Below are 17,142 nucleotides of genomic sequence, written 5' to 3'. Positions count from 1 at the left end.
CACACACACACACACATTTCCCCCTCTGCTGCAGCCATGCACAACAAACACTTTCTAGGCCACAACCAGCCACCGTTGCAGCAAAAAAGACTAGCTAGGCTACTAATTATAACCTCCAGAAGAAAGGTGTTAAGTGCTGGGACTTGGAACCAAAAGCATCCTGAAAATATGCATCTGGCAACAGCTGGGCGTGTTAGGACGAGCCTCCTGTTCAGAGCAAAAGCAAGGAACGCACGTGACCACTACACAGAAATGAATTGATTTTCAAAGCAAGGTTGCAGTGGTGGGGTTAGGTTACACAGCTGATAAGACAGGCAGAGATCAGATCAGGGTCTGGCTCATGTTGTTATCATAGAGAAACTATCCATGTTTATGTCACAAACATAGAAGATAAGCACAGAAGATGCTCTGTGTGCTACAAATCCTCTCTACCCTACACTAGTACCAGTGGTAAAATGGGCTGAGAATCTTCTGAATGCACCAAAACTACTCAAGACTACCGATAGCCAATCTACTACATTCATTTCCATTTAATTCAGTAAGCTTGTCGTCCAATTAGCGGATCCATCCAAGAGTTAACCAGGCAGGGAAAACTCTAGTCTTATCCATTTAGGACTTATCCATGTGCTCAGGCCCAATGGTGTAAGCTGCAAGAACAAACAGCGGCCGTGCAGGAGCAGTCGGACACCTAGATACCGGTTACGGGACTAATGACCTCACTGATAAGCAGATTGAGTCAGTGTGGGAGGCTACAGCGGGACGGGCCCTTGTTTTGACGAGGACGTGAGACGTGTAGGTGTTCACACAGCGACTCTATCAACAGGCTGATAAACCCCAGGCTGCAGTTTGTCTGCCACCACAGCGGTGTGCTGGACAGAATGTAGAGCAGCACCAAGCACCGACGACGACGACTGTACTGTCTGTCACATGCTGCTTAGCCTACACGCCTGAGACTTCAGCATGTGGGTCATATCACCTCCACAACTCTCCTTCACTGCTGGAGGAATCAGTGAGCATGAGGAGGAGTGCTGGAATATAACTGAGCTCCATTCAAGGTGAGCAGAGAATGGTGTGTTCATGTCGGACCCCCATCACTCGTAGTCAGAAACTGTTTGAGAAAACAGGTTTTCAGGTCATCTCACGAACAATCTCACAGAAATAGATAGTGTGGTGTGCACTAAATCAAATGACGCAAGTAAAAACCTAATTGACTGGACACATGCAAACCCATTGAATATCTGAAATGATAAACAATGAAGGAAATACTCCATCCAGAACTGTCTGAATGACAAGGATTTTCATTTATGGCCAATTCACCATTCTCTATACCGCTTCCCTGAAACGGCGATTGTTCAATCAAACCTTAGCAACCGTAACAAAGCATTGCCTGTGGAGCTTTGGATCTTTCCACATGATGAAGTATGTGTGAGACTGTGCTAAAAGTGATATTGGGCATCTAAAGGGTTTGTAGGATTGTGTGTTATTTTAGTATAAGGAATGTGGCATGCAAAGAGACAATCCTCACTGCAAAGACTACTGCACTTGGTGGTGGCTAATAAATGCCCCAGCTAAGCTATTTGCTGACCTTGTGCATATCGTTATAATTATAAATGGAAATGCCTCATTAACTGTATTTCCTTATCTGAGGAGGACTGAGTCTGGAGGGAAACCGATTTGCACAAATAAGGCATTTTAAAAACAGATGGGAACCCAACAAAGCAATTAAGGCTTAGCATCTAGCTAGAGGCTAAAACATGCAAGGCATATGGAACGTAATTATTACCTAATATCATATAATTAAGTATTTTGGACCGAATATTGCATCAAAACTTAGTTATATTTAACCCTAGGTTTAGCATTAGAGATAAAGAAGTGAGAGTCAATTTTACAGTTTGTTCATGAAAGATATAGAGAGGGTGTGCGTGTGTGTGTGTGTGTGTATTTAAGTGTCGTGCTATGCATAATAATGTGTAAATCAAGTGACAGTAGACACCAGAAAGCTGTGTCATATAAATCACACACATTTCTTTATGGCAGAATACATTATATGTAATTTGCTTTTCTAAAAGGAAATGAAGCTATGCTAAACTAACTCCCAATTTACCTCCTATGAGCAGTCAATAAACAGGAAGGGAGAAAAAGAAATTAATGGCACTGATTAGTCTTATTTCCAATGCCTAAGGGGGGGAGGGGAATGGATTTGGGGGTGATTTACTCATTAACACCATGTCAAATTGTTGTGTCTGTATCATGACCTTCAGCACAGGGAGGAAACCGTGTGAGGCAGCCGTCTATATATAGAGGTGAATAACAGAGACGACTCAGTGGAAGACAATCGAGATGACAATCGGAGCAACCACAGGATTTCCCCCACCAGAGACATCTCAGGAGAGAGAGAGAGAGAGAGGACAGGCGAGGATAGTGAGGTTTGGGCTAGTCAAACCACATAAAATTCACTGAGACACACAGAGGAAGGGACTTTCAAAAGATAGTCATACACAAATAGATCTTGAGCACTCTTTCAGTTGTGCACACAACCAGTCACAAAGTCACTCTCACACTCTTCCCCACAACCCACAAAACCCCTTTCAAAACCCATACCACAAAACCGCTAAATCACTGTCAGAATGGAACAACGGCGAGGAGGAAACATGCTCACGAGTGAATGTGTAAACAGATTGCCAGGAGCCTCACAGGGGCTTCATTTTATCACTGAGAATCTACCCAGACAACACACTGATTCAGAGCTGGGCTGAAGAACTGGGGGAATATCAGATCAGTTGCATGTGAGAGCCACTGGCGTGAATGACCTCCATTCAGGTGGAAGACGGGTGAATGGTGCTGACAAGCTGCTCGCCTATATAACATTATTTGAGTCATGCGTCTCCACTATAAAAACAGGGAGGTCAGAACAGCGAGTACAAGAGATAGGCACGCATACAGCACGGAGCTGTATAGATAAAAATCCTAAAATAGACCAGGTCACCGTCAAACTCGCCACCGCACCATGAGCCAAGGTCAATGCTCCATCAGTGTCAGCTACTGCAAGCAGCACTGAGGCAGAAGAACACAGAGTACAACAGATACATGAACCGACTTCAAGTGACATCTTCTTCAACAAACCCAAGCCAAGCAGTGTGGGCTCCTCTAATCTACGGCAAATATTTCAATTTGTCCCCGTCTCTCTCTCATACTCTTTGCCTAATTTCTCACATCTCGTCTCTCATTATCGAATTAAGAAGATTGAGCAGAAATGCCATAAAATGAAAAGTCTGAATGCTAATGTGTTTGAGAAGTAGAAAGCTAGATTCACTGGTTGCCAAAAGCCAATTTATGCACGTAAAGTTATGTTGACAGAATGAAAGAAAGCAGAAGTCAACCACAAGAGCACAGCGCAGCACCCTGACAATGTACCTAGTTATCTTGGAGTTCATGTTCAACAAACGTAAGCACATTTTGGATATAGTGACTTAATAATTAGTTTTGCTTGACAAAAGTGGAGCATTTTGTGGACACTTTGTACCTCGTAAACCCAGAGAACAGCTAACATTGGTGGAGTGGAGCACTGAACTCCAGCACTAACAAACGAGATCAGCTGACCGACTCACACTGCAGCACTTTACAATACTCCCCGCAAATAACTGTGCCCTCAGTCTGTACGGTGTTTTGGATAACAACGGCTTTCTCCAGTACTAATGCTGCAGCAGAGAGGCTCTTCTCCACTACTGGAGATGCAACGTTTGTAACAACACAGCAGAGCACTAAACTGCATCTGGATTTTATACACTTAAAGTAACAAGTGCAAATGGGGCCATAGATAACAGCACTGCATTATCATTAGTGCTGACATGTGCCTGATTGTGAACTTGATATTTTAATGAGTTTTACTCTTACGTCACAACTCTTAACAACAAAAAATATCCACTTAAAAACAATAACCTCAGAAAGTTATGTCTGATTAGCTTAACCTCTTTCGTTACAAAAATGCATTTCTATCAACTGATGAAGATGCGGTTTAAAGATTCTGGATATCTCCATCTGCATGCAGTGCACCAATACTGATGAGAGGTAGGGACACATGTGGCATTGTGGGATTGAAAAGAGCCTGGTTCTGTAACCTGTAGGCTGCTGTTCCAATAGTCTTGCTAAGCAGCCAATTTAGCCACTGAAGTGTGCAGCCCTTATTTAGCCTGAACACAATGAAAGGGCAAATAACTGTCCTTTTCATTTGGCATGAAGTTCCCTTTCCAAGTATGACAGCATTGAGATAGAGGATCAAAGCCTGTGTGTGTGTGTGTGTTGTGTTTTCGGTGATTGGCGTGTGTGTGTGTGTGTGCGTTGTGTGGTGTGGTTGTGTGATGGCCGTATGGTGTGGTGTGGATGCAGGACAGTATGGAGCTTTAATTAGGGATTGCAGCACTTGCTCTGCTTCCTGCTGTCTTAGGACGCTGCTGACTGACTGCTGCTGTCCTGATGATACTCAGCTTCCTTATACATATTCCGTGTTGCGTCTTTCTGCACACGCTTTTAACAGCTTAAGTATCTATACGCATGCAACATACCCAAAAAAAGGCCAAGTACGCACACACAGCCACCTCTGTCACTAGGCAAAGCTGGGATACAGCAGCCTGGGAGGGAGCGAGGGAGGGTCAGAGGAGCCACGAGAGGCAGGGAGGGGAGGGGGAGGACAGGAGGAGAGAGCAAACAGAGGAAATAAAGGAGGGAGAGAATAGAGGGGAGGAAAAGAAACGGATGATATTGAGACAAAGAGGGGCCACGAGGTGTGCAGCATTACAGAACGCATATGAGCAAGACTGAGTGAATGGAGGAGATAGCAATTTGACAGAGTGGCACAGACAGACAGACAGGAGGGACATACCAGGAGCTGACAGACAGACAGACAGACAGACAGACGGGCAGAGTGAATGGGGGCGGGTAGGCACTGGTGGACAAAGAGGCAGACCTGGCCTCATCTAAACAGCTGCTGTTCTCTCTAACATTGCACCTCTGCTCCAAATTCCACAGGCAGCCTGGCTATGAGGGGCTGGGGCCTGAGTCAGCGCTTTTTACTCACACAGCTGAGCCCTCTGCTCAAAGCAGCCAGGGGACGCGCTGGCTACGGCACGTGCAGAGGGACATAAAGCAGCCACGGCCGAAGGTTTGGAAATCCCTGGCTTTTTCAGACTTCTGCTGCACCTAAATCATATGCTGTGGTTATCAATTCAACGTTTTTGTTGCAAATTTTAAATTATAAACTCAAACAAGGCAGCAAATGATACATCTAAAGTGAAAGAGAGTCGAGGCATAACAGCCGACAGAGGCAGAGCTGCTGCAGTGAGCGAAGAGCAACATCTCTATCAATAAAACATAACAGAAGCATTGAAGTACAATAACTAACTGGGAGGAATGAGCATCTAAAATGCATGCTATCTGGTCCCATGCTAAAGCTAATGGGAAATTACATTCAGACACAACACAACACCGGGACCAACAGAAGATAAGTAGGAACAGATTCCTCACGGACCATAAGTCAAAAAAAGTCTAAAACATGAAACTAACAATTTCCATGCTAAAATGCCCAGCAAGTACGGCGGAGCCAAGCGAAGGTGAACTGGATTCCCTGGCATCTCCCCATACTACCACAGCTGGGGTTTGGTGCCAAACTGCCTCTCTGTTTCTGTGCGTGTCAGAGAAACATCCTGGGATAGAAACGAGCGAGGGGAGGAGAGGAGGAACTGGAGGAGGAGAAACCAAAGGGCCGCAGAAGATCACATGCTGCAGTCTTCTTCCATGTTATTTATGAACTTGTGCCCTGACGAGGCTCCTGAGAGCTCTGGTTTTTAGAGCATCTAATAGGTTTAATCCTGGTCGGAGGAAGTGGACGGTCAGGCAGCAGACACACTCCATGCTGACAGATTAATGCGAGTAGACACAGTGGGCTGAACTTATATTGTGTTTGCCATTTTTGAAGTCCTTTGCCACTTCTAGAAATCCACCTTTAATCCTTCTCTTTTGAGGATTGGTATAACAAAGGAAATGTGTCCTTATTGAGAAATACTGCACAAATAATATACTAGTGTGTACACACAGTTTGAATTGGATCTAGTAGAAACTGTATGGAAGCCAAATTGTGTTTATGGCTGCTGCCCAAACAGTCTTAGAGTCCCTAATCCCTAGATTTAACAGTGATTTAACATGAAGTTTTCTCCAAACTGGGGATGTTCATCCTTCAACATGAAAAGTGTATCACAATACATACAACATGACATTCACTACTGGTGAATATGTCTGCTACACTGGGCGTTTGATCGTAATGGGATCAGTCATTAACGTGATACACTGAGATTAAACATGAAGTATCATCATTCAGAGGCTTTGTGTTATAATAAATATGAAGATCAGCTGTGGACAGGTGGATTATCCTGCAGTGCTAGTTTGAAAGCTGTCAATTGATTTTTTTTAATGTTCCCCTTTCAAATCCATTAGAAATGCTGCGACGCCGAGCTGCCTACAGCTACCGTCCTCTTCAGTTGGAGTTGTCCATATTCACTCTGCTTTTAGCTTCAGATTGGTCTATACCAACTCCTGAGGGAAATATCTGGCTCTTCAGCAGATAAAGGCCAATGTTAACCGGTGAGTCATTAACTTGTCTGTCTGCAGTTTCGTGCTAGACAGTGGGTTTTTAAAACTTTTTCACTGGAAACAGCTGCCTGCCGCAGCTGGAAACGCTGCTGTGACAGCGATAAGAGTGAATCATAACATTAAAGCTGTTGGCTGAACGACCAAAAATAAGTCAAAACGGTGATAATTGCCTGTGGGTTTGACATTACTGGCAACCGCTTTCATATTAGAAATAGCCACTTAGATACACTGTTATTAAAATATTGTTTATGCCACTTTAAAGATAGATTTGTATGTGTTCATTTAATCTACTGCTGTATGGATTCCATATAGCTTTATGAATGAAAAAAGAAAGAAGAAATGTACGTGTTGTGCATTTTAGGCCAGTGTGAAAGCCGTCTTCTTTACTGCCACACACTCCCAATTCAGTGAGTATGGGAAAAGACAAAACTATGCAAGCAAGCGCCTCCGCCAGTTGGCTGTGGGACCATTTCGGCTGAACGGGTGGAGGGGAGAGCAGCTTTCCCAAAATCACCATTTGACAAAATTAAAAAAAAAATCTTGTGAGAAAACAATGTTGCTCTGTCTGTGGTGTTTGTGTGTGTGTATGTGTGTGTGTGTGTGTGTCAGTGGTGTATGCTTAGTTGGCAGACGAAAGGGAAGACTCGCTAATTGCTCCTCAGAGCTGAAGAGTCATTACAGTGAGAGCAGACCAACATTTTTCCTCCAGTATGTACAGAACAACACACTTACAAATGATTAAAACTGTTACAAGTAGCACTAAAGACTCTTGTAATTTCCTGGAAATCAAGCTCATTTTGCATCCTAATGCTGAGGAAAAGCACTGGATGAAGTTGTTGGAATATGGATACAGATGAAAGTGAACTAAATATAATTCACACAGAATTCTAATAATATGACATAACTTCACTAATGCAAGTGTATAATGTGTGCTTAATGCTAAAAGGAGGACTTACTGTGAAAATCTGCAGTAGGAAAAGAAACATTATAATGAGCCAAAATCAGCCAAGTGAGCAGCTTCATTTTCATTTGGTCTGTAAACACTGGCTGAAGTGATGGACAGACAGCTGAGCAGAGAGGTCAGCCAAAGCCAGCTAACCAGCACTGCAGGGGAAGAATGAGGTAGAGAACAGAAAGAGATGGGAGGATAAGAAGAAGTGATGGTGAAGAAAAGAGGAAAAGGGGAATGGGGGGGGGGGGGGGGGGGGGGGGGATTTGCAGCCAGATCCCGAGGGTCCTGAAAGGCTGGCTAATGACCTACGCTACAGTGTGTCCTCTGGGAGACGGAGAAAGGAAGCCAACCCTTCCCCTGCCGCTTTCTGATGACGCATCACAATTAGCAGCAGGCATTTCTCTGCCTACAAAGCTCCCAGACAGATTGACTAAGTGTCTTTAAAGGCCATCTGTGGAATACCCAGATGCTGAAAATGCCATGTACAATTGCACATGTGTTACCCTGGTAAAAAGGTCCAGGTAATCCTCAGTATGGACTGTAGCGATCCATCCCCTAATGAACTACACCTCACTACTATTAGAACTTAAATGTCATGAAAAAAGTCTGGATGCTGAATTTTCCTCAATACGGTTATCCAACAGAGCGATACTTGAAGTCCATAGATTGTGGATTACTGCAGCACAGGTTTTAGGCACTGCAACAAAAAAAAATCTCTTATGCAAGTGACCCAACTTTATGTAAGGCCAATATAAAATGATTTTAGGGACTAAATCCTGAACTGAATTATGTTTAAAACAATTACTTCCTCATAACTAATAGCATCTTTCTCACTCGTTTTGTTTCAGATACTGTAAATGATGATAATCTTCTGTAACTGCATGATTTATATTATTTTTCTTCTTTTGACAGGTTTGTTTGGAGTGCCACTAGGTTAAATTATAGTAAGTGAAATGTGGAGGGCAAAAAGAACATAATAAACTGTCAGTGACTGCTGTACTGCTCCCTTTGGGATACTAAACTCTGGTGAGACGTAGTGGACCAGGAGAGGAGAGGATCTACACGGGCCCCTCTGCTATGACTGATTGTTTGTGAGTCCACTCAGGACAACGGAAAATCTGTGTGTGGCTGTGCCGCACAGAGGGAAAAAGTAAGTGTGTGACTGAGTATGAAAGGGTGACAGAAAGACTGAAAAGGTATTAAGTGTTCTAGTAAACAGACTGTATGTAAGTCTGTGTGAAACAGGAATCCAACAGCAAGGAAGTAAACATGTTTGTGACCTTGCACCATCGTAACAACACCAAAACACTGGACACAAGTGAGCCACAGAGTACACAATGACACAATGTGATACAGCTGTCCCACTTCCTCGTATGACATTATGCACCCGTTGGGTCTGCACTACCTCACCGAGTCCTTGTGCTTCCTTCCTGCTCTCTGCGCCCGCCGTAACCACCGGACAGCCAGACAGGAAGCGGCAGAACAACCAGAAGGGTAAGGATGTCCTGATAGAGTCCAGCCCACACAGGGTTTAAAGTCCCATACTAATATTTACACTGGGGATATCAGTGATACAGGTTATTGGTGCAGATCAAATCTTTCTGGATTACTGTTTATCTAAACAACACATTCCAGTTATCAGCAACTATATCAGCTACTTCATGCCTCTGTGGATTTATTATGATCTAAAAGCACCTGACCGTAACCTGAACACAATCAACTCTCCATTCTATCGTTATTATCATCATACATAGGCACTAGAGCACATTTCACAATCAGTTAGCCTGATCTAAATGCATGTTTATGACTGCAAGGCTGGTATGCACAATGCATATAAAGCCAGAGGTTTAAAGTGCTGGCCTTGCATATAGCCTCTTTTGTTCTTGGTGGCATGGAATGGCCTCCAAGGAGAATTTAAAAACCATGTGACACAAAAATTCGTCTTTGGAAAGAGCTCAACTCAAAGCAGCTCTACTGTTCAATAATGGGAATAACAGGGAGGGACTCCGGTCTGCGAACTATGAGATAGCCTAGTTAGGCAAAAACCACAATAATAAGTGTGTGTGTGTGTGTCTCCGTCTCCACTGTGAGTAGTGTGTGAGGCGTGCTGCCAATGAAAATGCAGGGTGGAGCACACATCAGCTGCAGAAGAACAGCTGGCCACTGCGGGCTAACATTGAGTCTAGATTGAGAAAAGGTCAGGCTGCCTCCCCCATGTTTGCCTACTGTGGGCTGGCACGGCTGCCCCTTTTCACTCTGCTGCCCGGCAAGCTGTTTCCCAAAACAGGGAAGGCTATCAGGACAAAACAAAAAGCAGGAAATGATTGGAGCGAAGCAGGAAAACAGGATATCTATGACAGATGAATGCAAGTGTGTCCGGCAGGAACGTGAATTCCTGTTTAGAAAACAGAAGACAACCTAATAGTGCATAAAACACCAGTAGCAGTAAATAAAGATTACATTTGTACTGAGATTGTAATCCGTTCAAAAACACATCAACTTCATTGCTGGTGCTGAAATATGCAGAAAGGATAACACCGCCCTACATGGATCAATGTGAAACTGAAAGAATCACACACATACAATAATAGTTGAATTCCTGAGAATTGCTTGTTCCATGGAAAAATTAATTTTTTGAGGACTGATGCTCAACCTTCATCTAGTTAACAACAGACACATTTACTTACAAATAAGGGCGATGTTGCCCCAAGTGGGCTGGCCTACATTGAATTTCACAAGGTTTAACAACTAACGATAATACAAGTGCCGGCTGATCTGGTGAACTTGTTAGCTGCAGTAAGTTGTGGTATATGTGAGGAGTCAGGATTCAGTGTACTTTCCCGTGTTCATTTCCCCTGTGGCTGCAGGTCATGAAGGGGTCTCTATTTCAGCTGAAATGAGGTCACCAAACAAGAAGAAAAGCAAACCCAATACAAATGTTTGTCTTCTTCTCTGGCTCATATACATTGTCAGGAAGAAAAGGGAACATCGCAGCACCTTTGTTATGGCTGTGCCACTGTAGCAGAAAGGTACAGGCCCGGTGAGTAAGCCAGGATGATGTGTCTCTCCTGTAGCTGCAGAGGCTGACAAAGGCAGATCACTCACAAGCTGAACAGGTCTTAGGTTTCATGGGGCCCATCTTGAAGCATTTTTCTCTATGTAGGATTAAACAGTGTTTTGAGTACTTGTTAACGCTATCCGTCTGATCCAATCTGTTTCTTACAGGCTACGATCAGTCATGTGCACTCTCTGGCTCTGTTGGTCAGTATGAACAGGGTGCTGTCTTGGCATTATATCACTTCTTCAGCTGACGTTAAAAAAAAAAGTGTTTTGCTAGTAACAGTGTAAATACTGCAGAGTGTTGTGTGTGTAACAGGTGTGCTTTTTCCATTGAACCTCTGGTTGGGTGTTCTGCCAAGAAGGAGAGAACATGGGAGTAGTGACACTCCAAAAACTTCAGAGAACAGGACAAGACTTGACCTCAATGATACCATGTCGTTGTTGATGGCAACGCCAAAAGGGAGTGGTCTGCTATCTTGTGGACGTGCGTTATCGTCTCCGTGCGAAAAAACCATGCCACGGCAAGTCATTTTATCCCTTCCCAAAAGATGGAAATCTACTCTTCAGTATTGTCCGCTACCACTGCTCTAACATGTTTGTTTTTGACTATCGATGAAGCACATCAACACCTTATTCCAAATTGCTCGACTGTACCACTGCATCACAATGTGAATCAATTGCAGCAACAGTTCGGTATTTTGGGAGGTTAGATTAGAAGATTGGTACCACTCCCATATCAGTCCGGTGAATATATACAGCCAGCGGTCTGTTAGCTTAGCTTAGCATAAAGACAGGACACAGGGGACAACAGCTAGCCTGGCTCTGTCCAAACTAGGTAATCAAAATCTGCCTGCCGTTGACGGAGAATGTAGATCCAAGCAGACACAGGTAGAGAACTGCTCTTCACCTGAAAAGACCATAACTCTTAATAAACAGATTATATATTACATGCAAGGGTCCTTTAATCACAATCATAACGTCTTTACTCACATTGGTTGTTAACGTCCTCTGCTACACAAAAAAAGAATAAAATGGAGAGGTGTGTAACCAAGAGCAACTTAAATGTGACTTATCACATCCATATTGCTCCAATTGAGTCTTGAGATGAGTTCCTCCATTTTGCTGCTAAACTCTACATTTAATTTCCCAAATTCTCCCAGTTCTAAAGTTATGAACTTGTTGCTGCTAGCAGTGATCCAGAAGTAATGTTTTCTCTTTGTTTTCACATTTCTTGACATTTTACAAATACTGTATCTAAATCAACCAACTGGATGGAAGCAATCCTCGTCCATAAAGGACCACTGATGTCTATCTTGTTCTTTTTTCTCCTTTCAATCACAATAAACAGCTGCAGTCTACCTTTTAGCCACTGGTGATGGAACTGCCTAGGAACAGCAGTAACACCACAGTTATCGTAGGATGTGGTTACAGCTCGCTGGGTAACGTCCACCAGGAGCCGTGATGTATGGGTAGCATGGTAGAAGGAGGCAAGAGAAGCATCGTGGCTCATCTGTTTGGACAGGGTTTCCCTAAGCTGTTAACAGTGGAGGTCTGCGTCTGCTAATGTCAGGCGTCGGTACAGTTTTATCAAATAAAACTATAAACAGCGGACACATGAGATTATTGTTTGTATTGTTGCTAAGAGAAATGAATCTGGTGTTTATAGTGAGAATACTTCAAGACTGTTGGGAGAAGGCAACAACTCATATTAAGACTCCCCGAGGCCTCTTCTTGACAACCTGATTGGGATAATGGATTCATTTTGTTTACATCACTTCAGCTTCAGGGACTTCTAGGTACAAACTGTGCAACTCAATTCAATTATTGATATTAATTGTAGAAGCTAGAGGATTCTCACACAAATCCCTCTGGAGTGAAACACAATAACATGCAACAACATGGGACCAGGACAGTGACAGCTGGGATACATCTGTACGTTGTGTGTTGTGTCTAGTCGAGTTCAGTCAAAAAGTTTCTTGTGTCAACAGAGGGAAATGTCAGGATGAAGTCACCGCTTGGCGCCCGAGCTCAGGGCACCGCTCCTTAAAGGCCAGAACACCGGCATTGTTGCAAGGCCAGCTACGCGTGCAGCAGATCGGCTGGGCACTAACAACTGGGGGGAAATAGGATGCTCTAAAGCAAACAATCCATGTGTAATGAATGAACGCTTTTAGACAGGAAGAAAAGTACCTCTTTATCCCTTTGTAGACACCAAAATCACCAAATCCAGCCACTTTTACCAGCCAGCATTGCTCCATTTTTAGCAGAGAATAGGTTGTCCAGATGGTGGCTGCTGGGATAAACCAACCTAGCAGCCACAGCCAGAATTTACCACCGTTTGACTGATTTAACCGGCATCCTGTCTGTCTTTGCCACTCTATAATCAACCAAACTGCTGCCTGTTTAACATCGCAGATAAAACTGTTTCAGAAATACAAGAAAGAAAAACTGTGCCAGACTGCACTTTCTTTCCATTATACTTTTGTTTCTTATTGCCTGCTGTATTATTAATTTGTCTCAATCCAGGGCAATGACTTGCTCCTGCACTGCTGCAGCACTTCTTTCAGAGCTTTAAAAAGACAAGCAGGCCAGCCAGGCATGCTCCGGCAGCTAGCAGGGCCTCTGCGCCAGATAAAAAAGGTGAGTTGTTCACATTCCTGCTTCATGCACAAACCAAACCCTCAATGTCACACACACACAGAGAGAGACACACACACAGGCAGTCCTTCTGCACAAATGATTGAGTTGTTTGTGTGTGTGTGTGTGTGTGTGTGTGTGGTCCTCCTGTCGTGCCTCCTGTGTGTTGTTTTTTCTAACCTTGCTTCAACCAAGGGAGTGGGAAAGTTACAAAAGCTGCTAGCTTGTCCTCCAAAACTCCCTTTCCTAATTATAAACTAATCAAATTCTGGTGAAAACCTTTAGGTTGTGCAACTGTGATCTCTGTGTCGCAATGGCAAAAATAAAAAAGACCATTTCTGACAAGAGACAGCTAGGTAAGTTATCAACAAGCTTTCACCTACACGCCCATAAAAAGGAAAACAAACTGGCATGCAAAGTAGTGGTGAAAACTAAACTAAACCAAAGAGGGCTGGTGCGACGACAGACACATCGACTTTATGTAAGAGTGCATTTTCATAAGAATAACTGGTGGCCTGGAGCACAGGACATCTTTATGAGATCTTTATTGGATTCATACCAAAACTCTGAGTGTGCCTGTTCAGGATCCTCCTCACTGTAGTTAATGTCCTTCTGTGTACTTGGTTCCTCCTCACTGCCAGCCTGGTACCACCTTTTCTTTTTAACAACCTGTCTGTTTTTGGTAACGCAGACGTGCCCTCTGTTTAATGTGTGTTCTCGTAACTTAGACATGCTGCCGAGGAAGATCCTTTTTTTCCAAAACATATAAAGCATTTAATTACACGAGAATAAAGTGGCCTTGCTTTCAGTTTTAGGGAGGGTTTTGAGTGAGCAGAGAGCAGGCCAACTGAGCCCCACTACTACTATAAAAGGAATGTGATGGGGAAGGGAGGGCCACTGCACCACCAGCATTATTAGCCTATCATCTTACCAAAAAGACAGGGAGGCTGAATGCACAGGGCCAAACAAGATGAAATAAAAAATGTTTAAAAGAAAAAAAAAAAGAAAAGCTTGCTTACCCCAGTCCAAGAACTCCAGGATATTTTTCTCTCTTCTGAGCGGAGAGTTGTTGCACTCATCGTAGAGGCAGACCAGGATATCCAGCAGCGTTTCCACACTCAGGCACTGGCCATTAGACTGAGCTGGCCCGTCCAGGATCAGCTTCTCCAGCTTCTTCAAACGCACCTCTCCCGACATGATTATTCCGGATTGTCGCTTTTTGAACTAATGATGATGATGATGATGATGGAGGAGGAGGGGGGGGATGAGCAAACACCTCCTCGGCCTGTTAGTTAGCGCAGAGGGGCCTGGAAAGAAGTTCTCTCACCTTGAATATGTCTCGAAAAATAAGAAACTTTGAGTTGAGGGCAAGCCGGGGGCTAATTCCGCGTTAAAACCGGCCTGTTCATGCTCTCCCTCTCGAGATCCAGTATGTAAGAGGTGCACCAGACGTGTAGCACTTCCCCATTTTATAATACCTATCCCCGCAGGGCATATACGAAAAGAAGTGGTCACAATTACAGAGCCTGGCTGCCCCGGGCCGGCTGATTCAGATCAAATCCCAACGTTTAGCTGGCAGGTTTTCTGGTCCCCTCTGTGAGAAATGGAAAACAGAATCGAGTCGATGCGGTTCAACAGATCCCCCTGAGTTGTGGTGGCAGATATTTGGGATTCTCCATTCTTGCAGCGAACCCAAAAAATGCAAGGCAGATCTGCAATGCTACAAAGCCCCAGCGCCCCTCCTCTGCTCCAGGAATGGCAGGGCGACACAGGCTTAGTTAGCAGCCTGCTAGGTTAGCTATTGAGCTAGCCAGCGAGCTAACGTTAACGTTACTTTTCTTCGTTCCCAAATGCCATCGCTGCGCTTTTCCCCAGGAGTTGACCTACACTATGCACAGTGTTAACACAGCTTAACTGAATTTGGCCCCGTTCGACAGTGTGCTTATTTTTTTTTTCCCATCCAACTGGAAAATATTCCCTTGTTTTCTCAACTCAGTGCTGGCAGATATGTTCTTTAAATCCCATTCTTCGTCCAGAAACCAAATGTCTCTCTAGTTTCTTCACAGTTCAAGACGACGGTTAGTTCAAGAGTCCCAACTGCCCGTAAGTTAGCCGTCAAAAAATGCAGGGTCCTTTCTGAAGGTTACAGAGGAGCCTGTTTCACGTCAAACAGGAACGCTGTAGTCTAGTCTTGCTTATTCCAAATACGGGACACAGCCTAAACTCCCCCTGTCCTTTCCTTTCCTTTGCCTTGCCTGCCTCCCCCGCCGGTCGGTCGCTTCTTGCCTCTCTGCACAGTGAAGCTACCAGCAGCTTGACCAGAGACTGTCCACACGAAAGACTACCGAGTAGACAGCTCTGTGCGTAACGTCGCGCTGGATTGTGGGAAGTGGGGCCTGGTTGGAAAATATGAATGGGATAAAAATGGACGCTCAGCTCGCGGCGCTGCTTGTACACGTTAAAAACACAACTGTTAAACCCGCTCGAAATACTTCACCTCCTCCTTAATCTATAGCGAATGTCTCCGGTTCAACGCCATACGTTAGGAGACCGTCCGGTGTCTCGTTTAAAAGACAAATGTCCATGTTTTCCAACTTTCACGCATGCGTACAGCGCTGAATCCTCAAATCGGCCATCTTTGCTGTGCCAATGCGTGAATCCGTCTACGTCTCTACGGCCAGCCGCCTATCTCCTGGCGTCACAGCGTCTCTGGTCGCTGCTGCAGGCAAAATCCCAGATCATCATCATGGCGCCCGTCACAGCATCTGCTGTGCGGAAGGGGTGGGGGGGGGTGTGGTGGTGGGGGCCTGTCAATATTGTGAATGGAAACTGCGGGCTGTCTGTCAGTCTGCTGGTGACGTGGTGTGGAGAGGACACATTTTCTTTAGACAGGAATAACAATGAGTGCTGTCCCTTTAACTGGATGCGAAACACTGGCTTTATTGAGCTATACCTACGCAATGGGGTGGTCTGCGTCAATACAACTTGTGCTGAGACCTGGTAGCTGTTGCAGTGGGCTACATTCACACAACCTTCACACGATACATGGCAGTCATAGTTTCTCCATGTCTGTGTGTGTGTGTGTGTTGCACTGATGCAAATGCCTGAACTTACCACATTCTGGCATATATGGGAGTTTATGGCAGCCTGGCTACATCTGACTCATGATGTTGTATATTTATGGGCCTACATGCACTTCATACATGATATCAGAAATGGCAACTCTGCCAGCTGTGTGTGGTCTCAACAGAACTTTAACTGTGGCTTGTGTGCCTAAAAATGTCACTGGCATTGGAAAATAATGCAATATCCTTACTGTTCTTATACCTTTTCCAATCTGTCAATGTCAAGGTGTGTCAAGTTTGTCCCGGATTGTCTGCCTCTTGGACTGTTCTCACGGGCCGAGAGCAGCTTAATGCTGAGAGCGCACTCTCTCAGATCAACGGGCTCATAGGTTAGAGTTGGATTCGTCTGATGACCCCCCTGAGCTCTGCTGTGTTCCTGCAGGCTGAGCGGGGCAGACTTTTCATATGCACAGAACCCTAAATGAGATTTATGCAAAGACAGTTTTTTAGAGAATCAAACAACCTGCAAATGGTTACTGATTTGCACTCATTTGTTTGTTCTAAAAACCTGTTGGAGTGGCACGTTACTGGCTAACAATATATTGTGTGAAAACATTAACAGTCATTCCTTAAATGTCATCCCATAAATCATGAAAGCACTGAGTAAAAAGTGATATTTTACAGTATCGCCCAGTATCACACTTGAAGGGGTTTTATTCTAATCTCTTGTTGGAAAATGTCCCATCCTTTTGAAGCAGGGTGCTTATCGCCGCTCAAAGTACATCT

At 44.3% G+C, this 17,142-nt stretch overlaps 1 protein-coding gene across 1 annotated transcript in view; it reads right to left on the bottom strand.

Annotated features, from left to right (window-relative positions):
- cdc42bpab (CDC42 binding protein kinase alpha (DMPK-like) b) overlaps window positions 1-15,600 on the bottom strand; it is a gene marked incomplete in the record, with an annotated part of 73,547 nt that extends 57,947 nt beyond the window's left edge. Inside the window, 1 exon segment of the mRNA XM_035678988.1 lies at window positions 14,311-15,600. Within this exon segment, the coding sequence (XP_035534881.1) occupies window positions 14,311-14,488 (178 nt within the window).
- Window positions 15,601-17,142: the final 1,542 nt, after the last annotated feature.

The sequence above is a fragment of the Morone saxatilis genome, unplaced genomic scaffold, assembly GCF_004916995.1.
Source record: "Morone saxatilis isolate NCDOM2014 unplaced genomic scaffold, NCSU_SB_2.0 Contig7, whole genome shotgun sequence".
In the NCBI taxonomy this organism is placed as follows: domain Eukaryota; kingdom Metazoa; phylum Chordata; class Actinopteri; family Moronidae; genus Morone; species Morone saxatilis.
The sequence above is the reverse complement of the archived record's forward strand: the minus strand, read 5'-3'. Positions and strand labels throughout refer to the sequence as shown.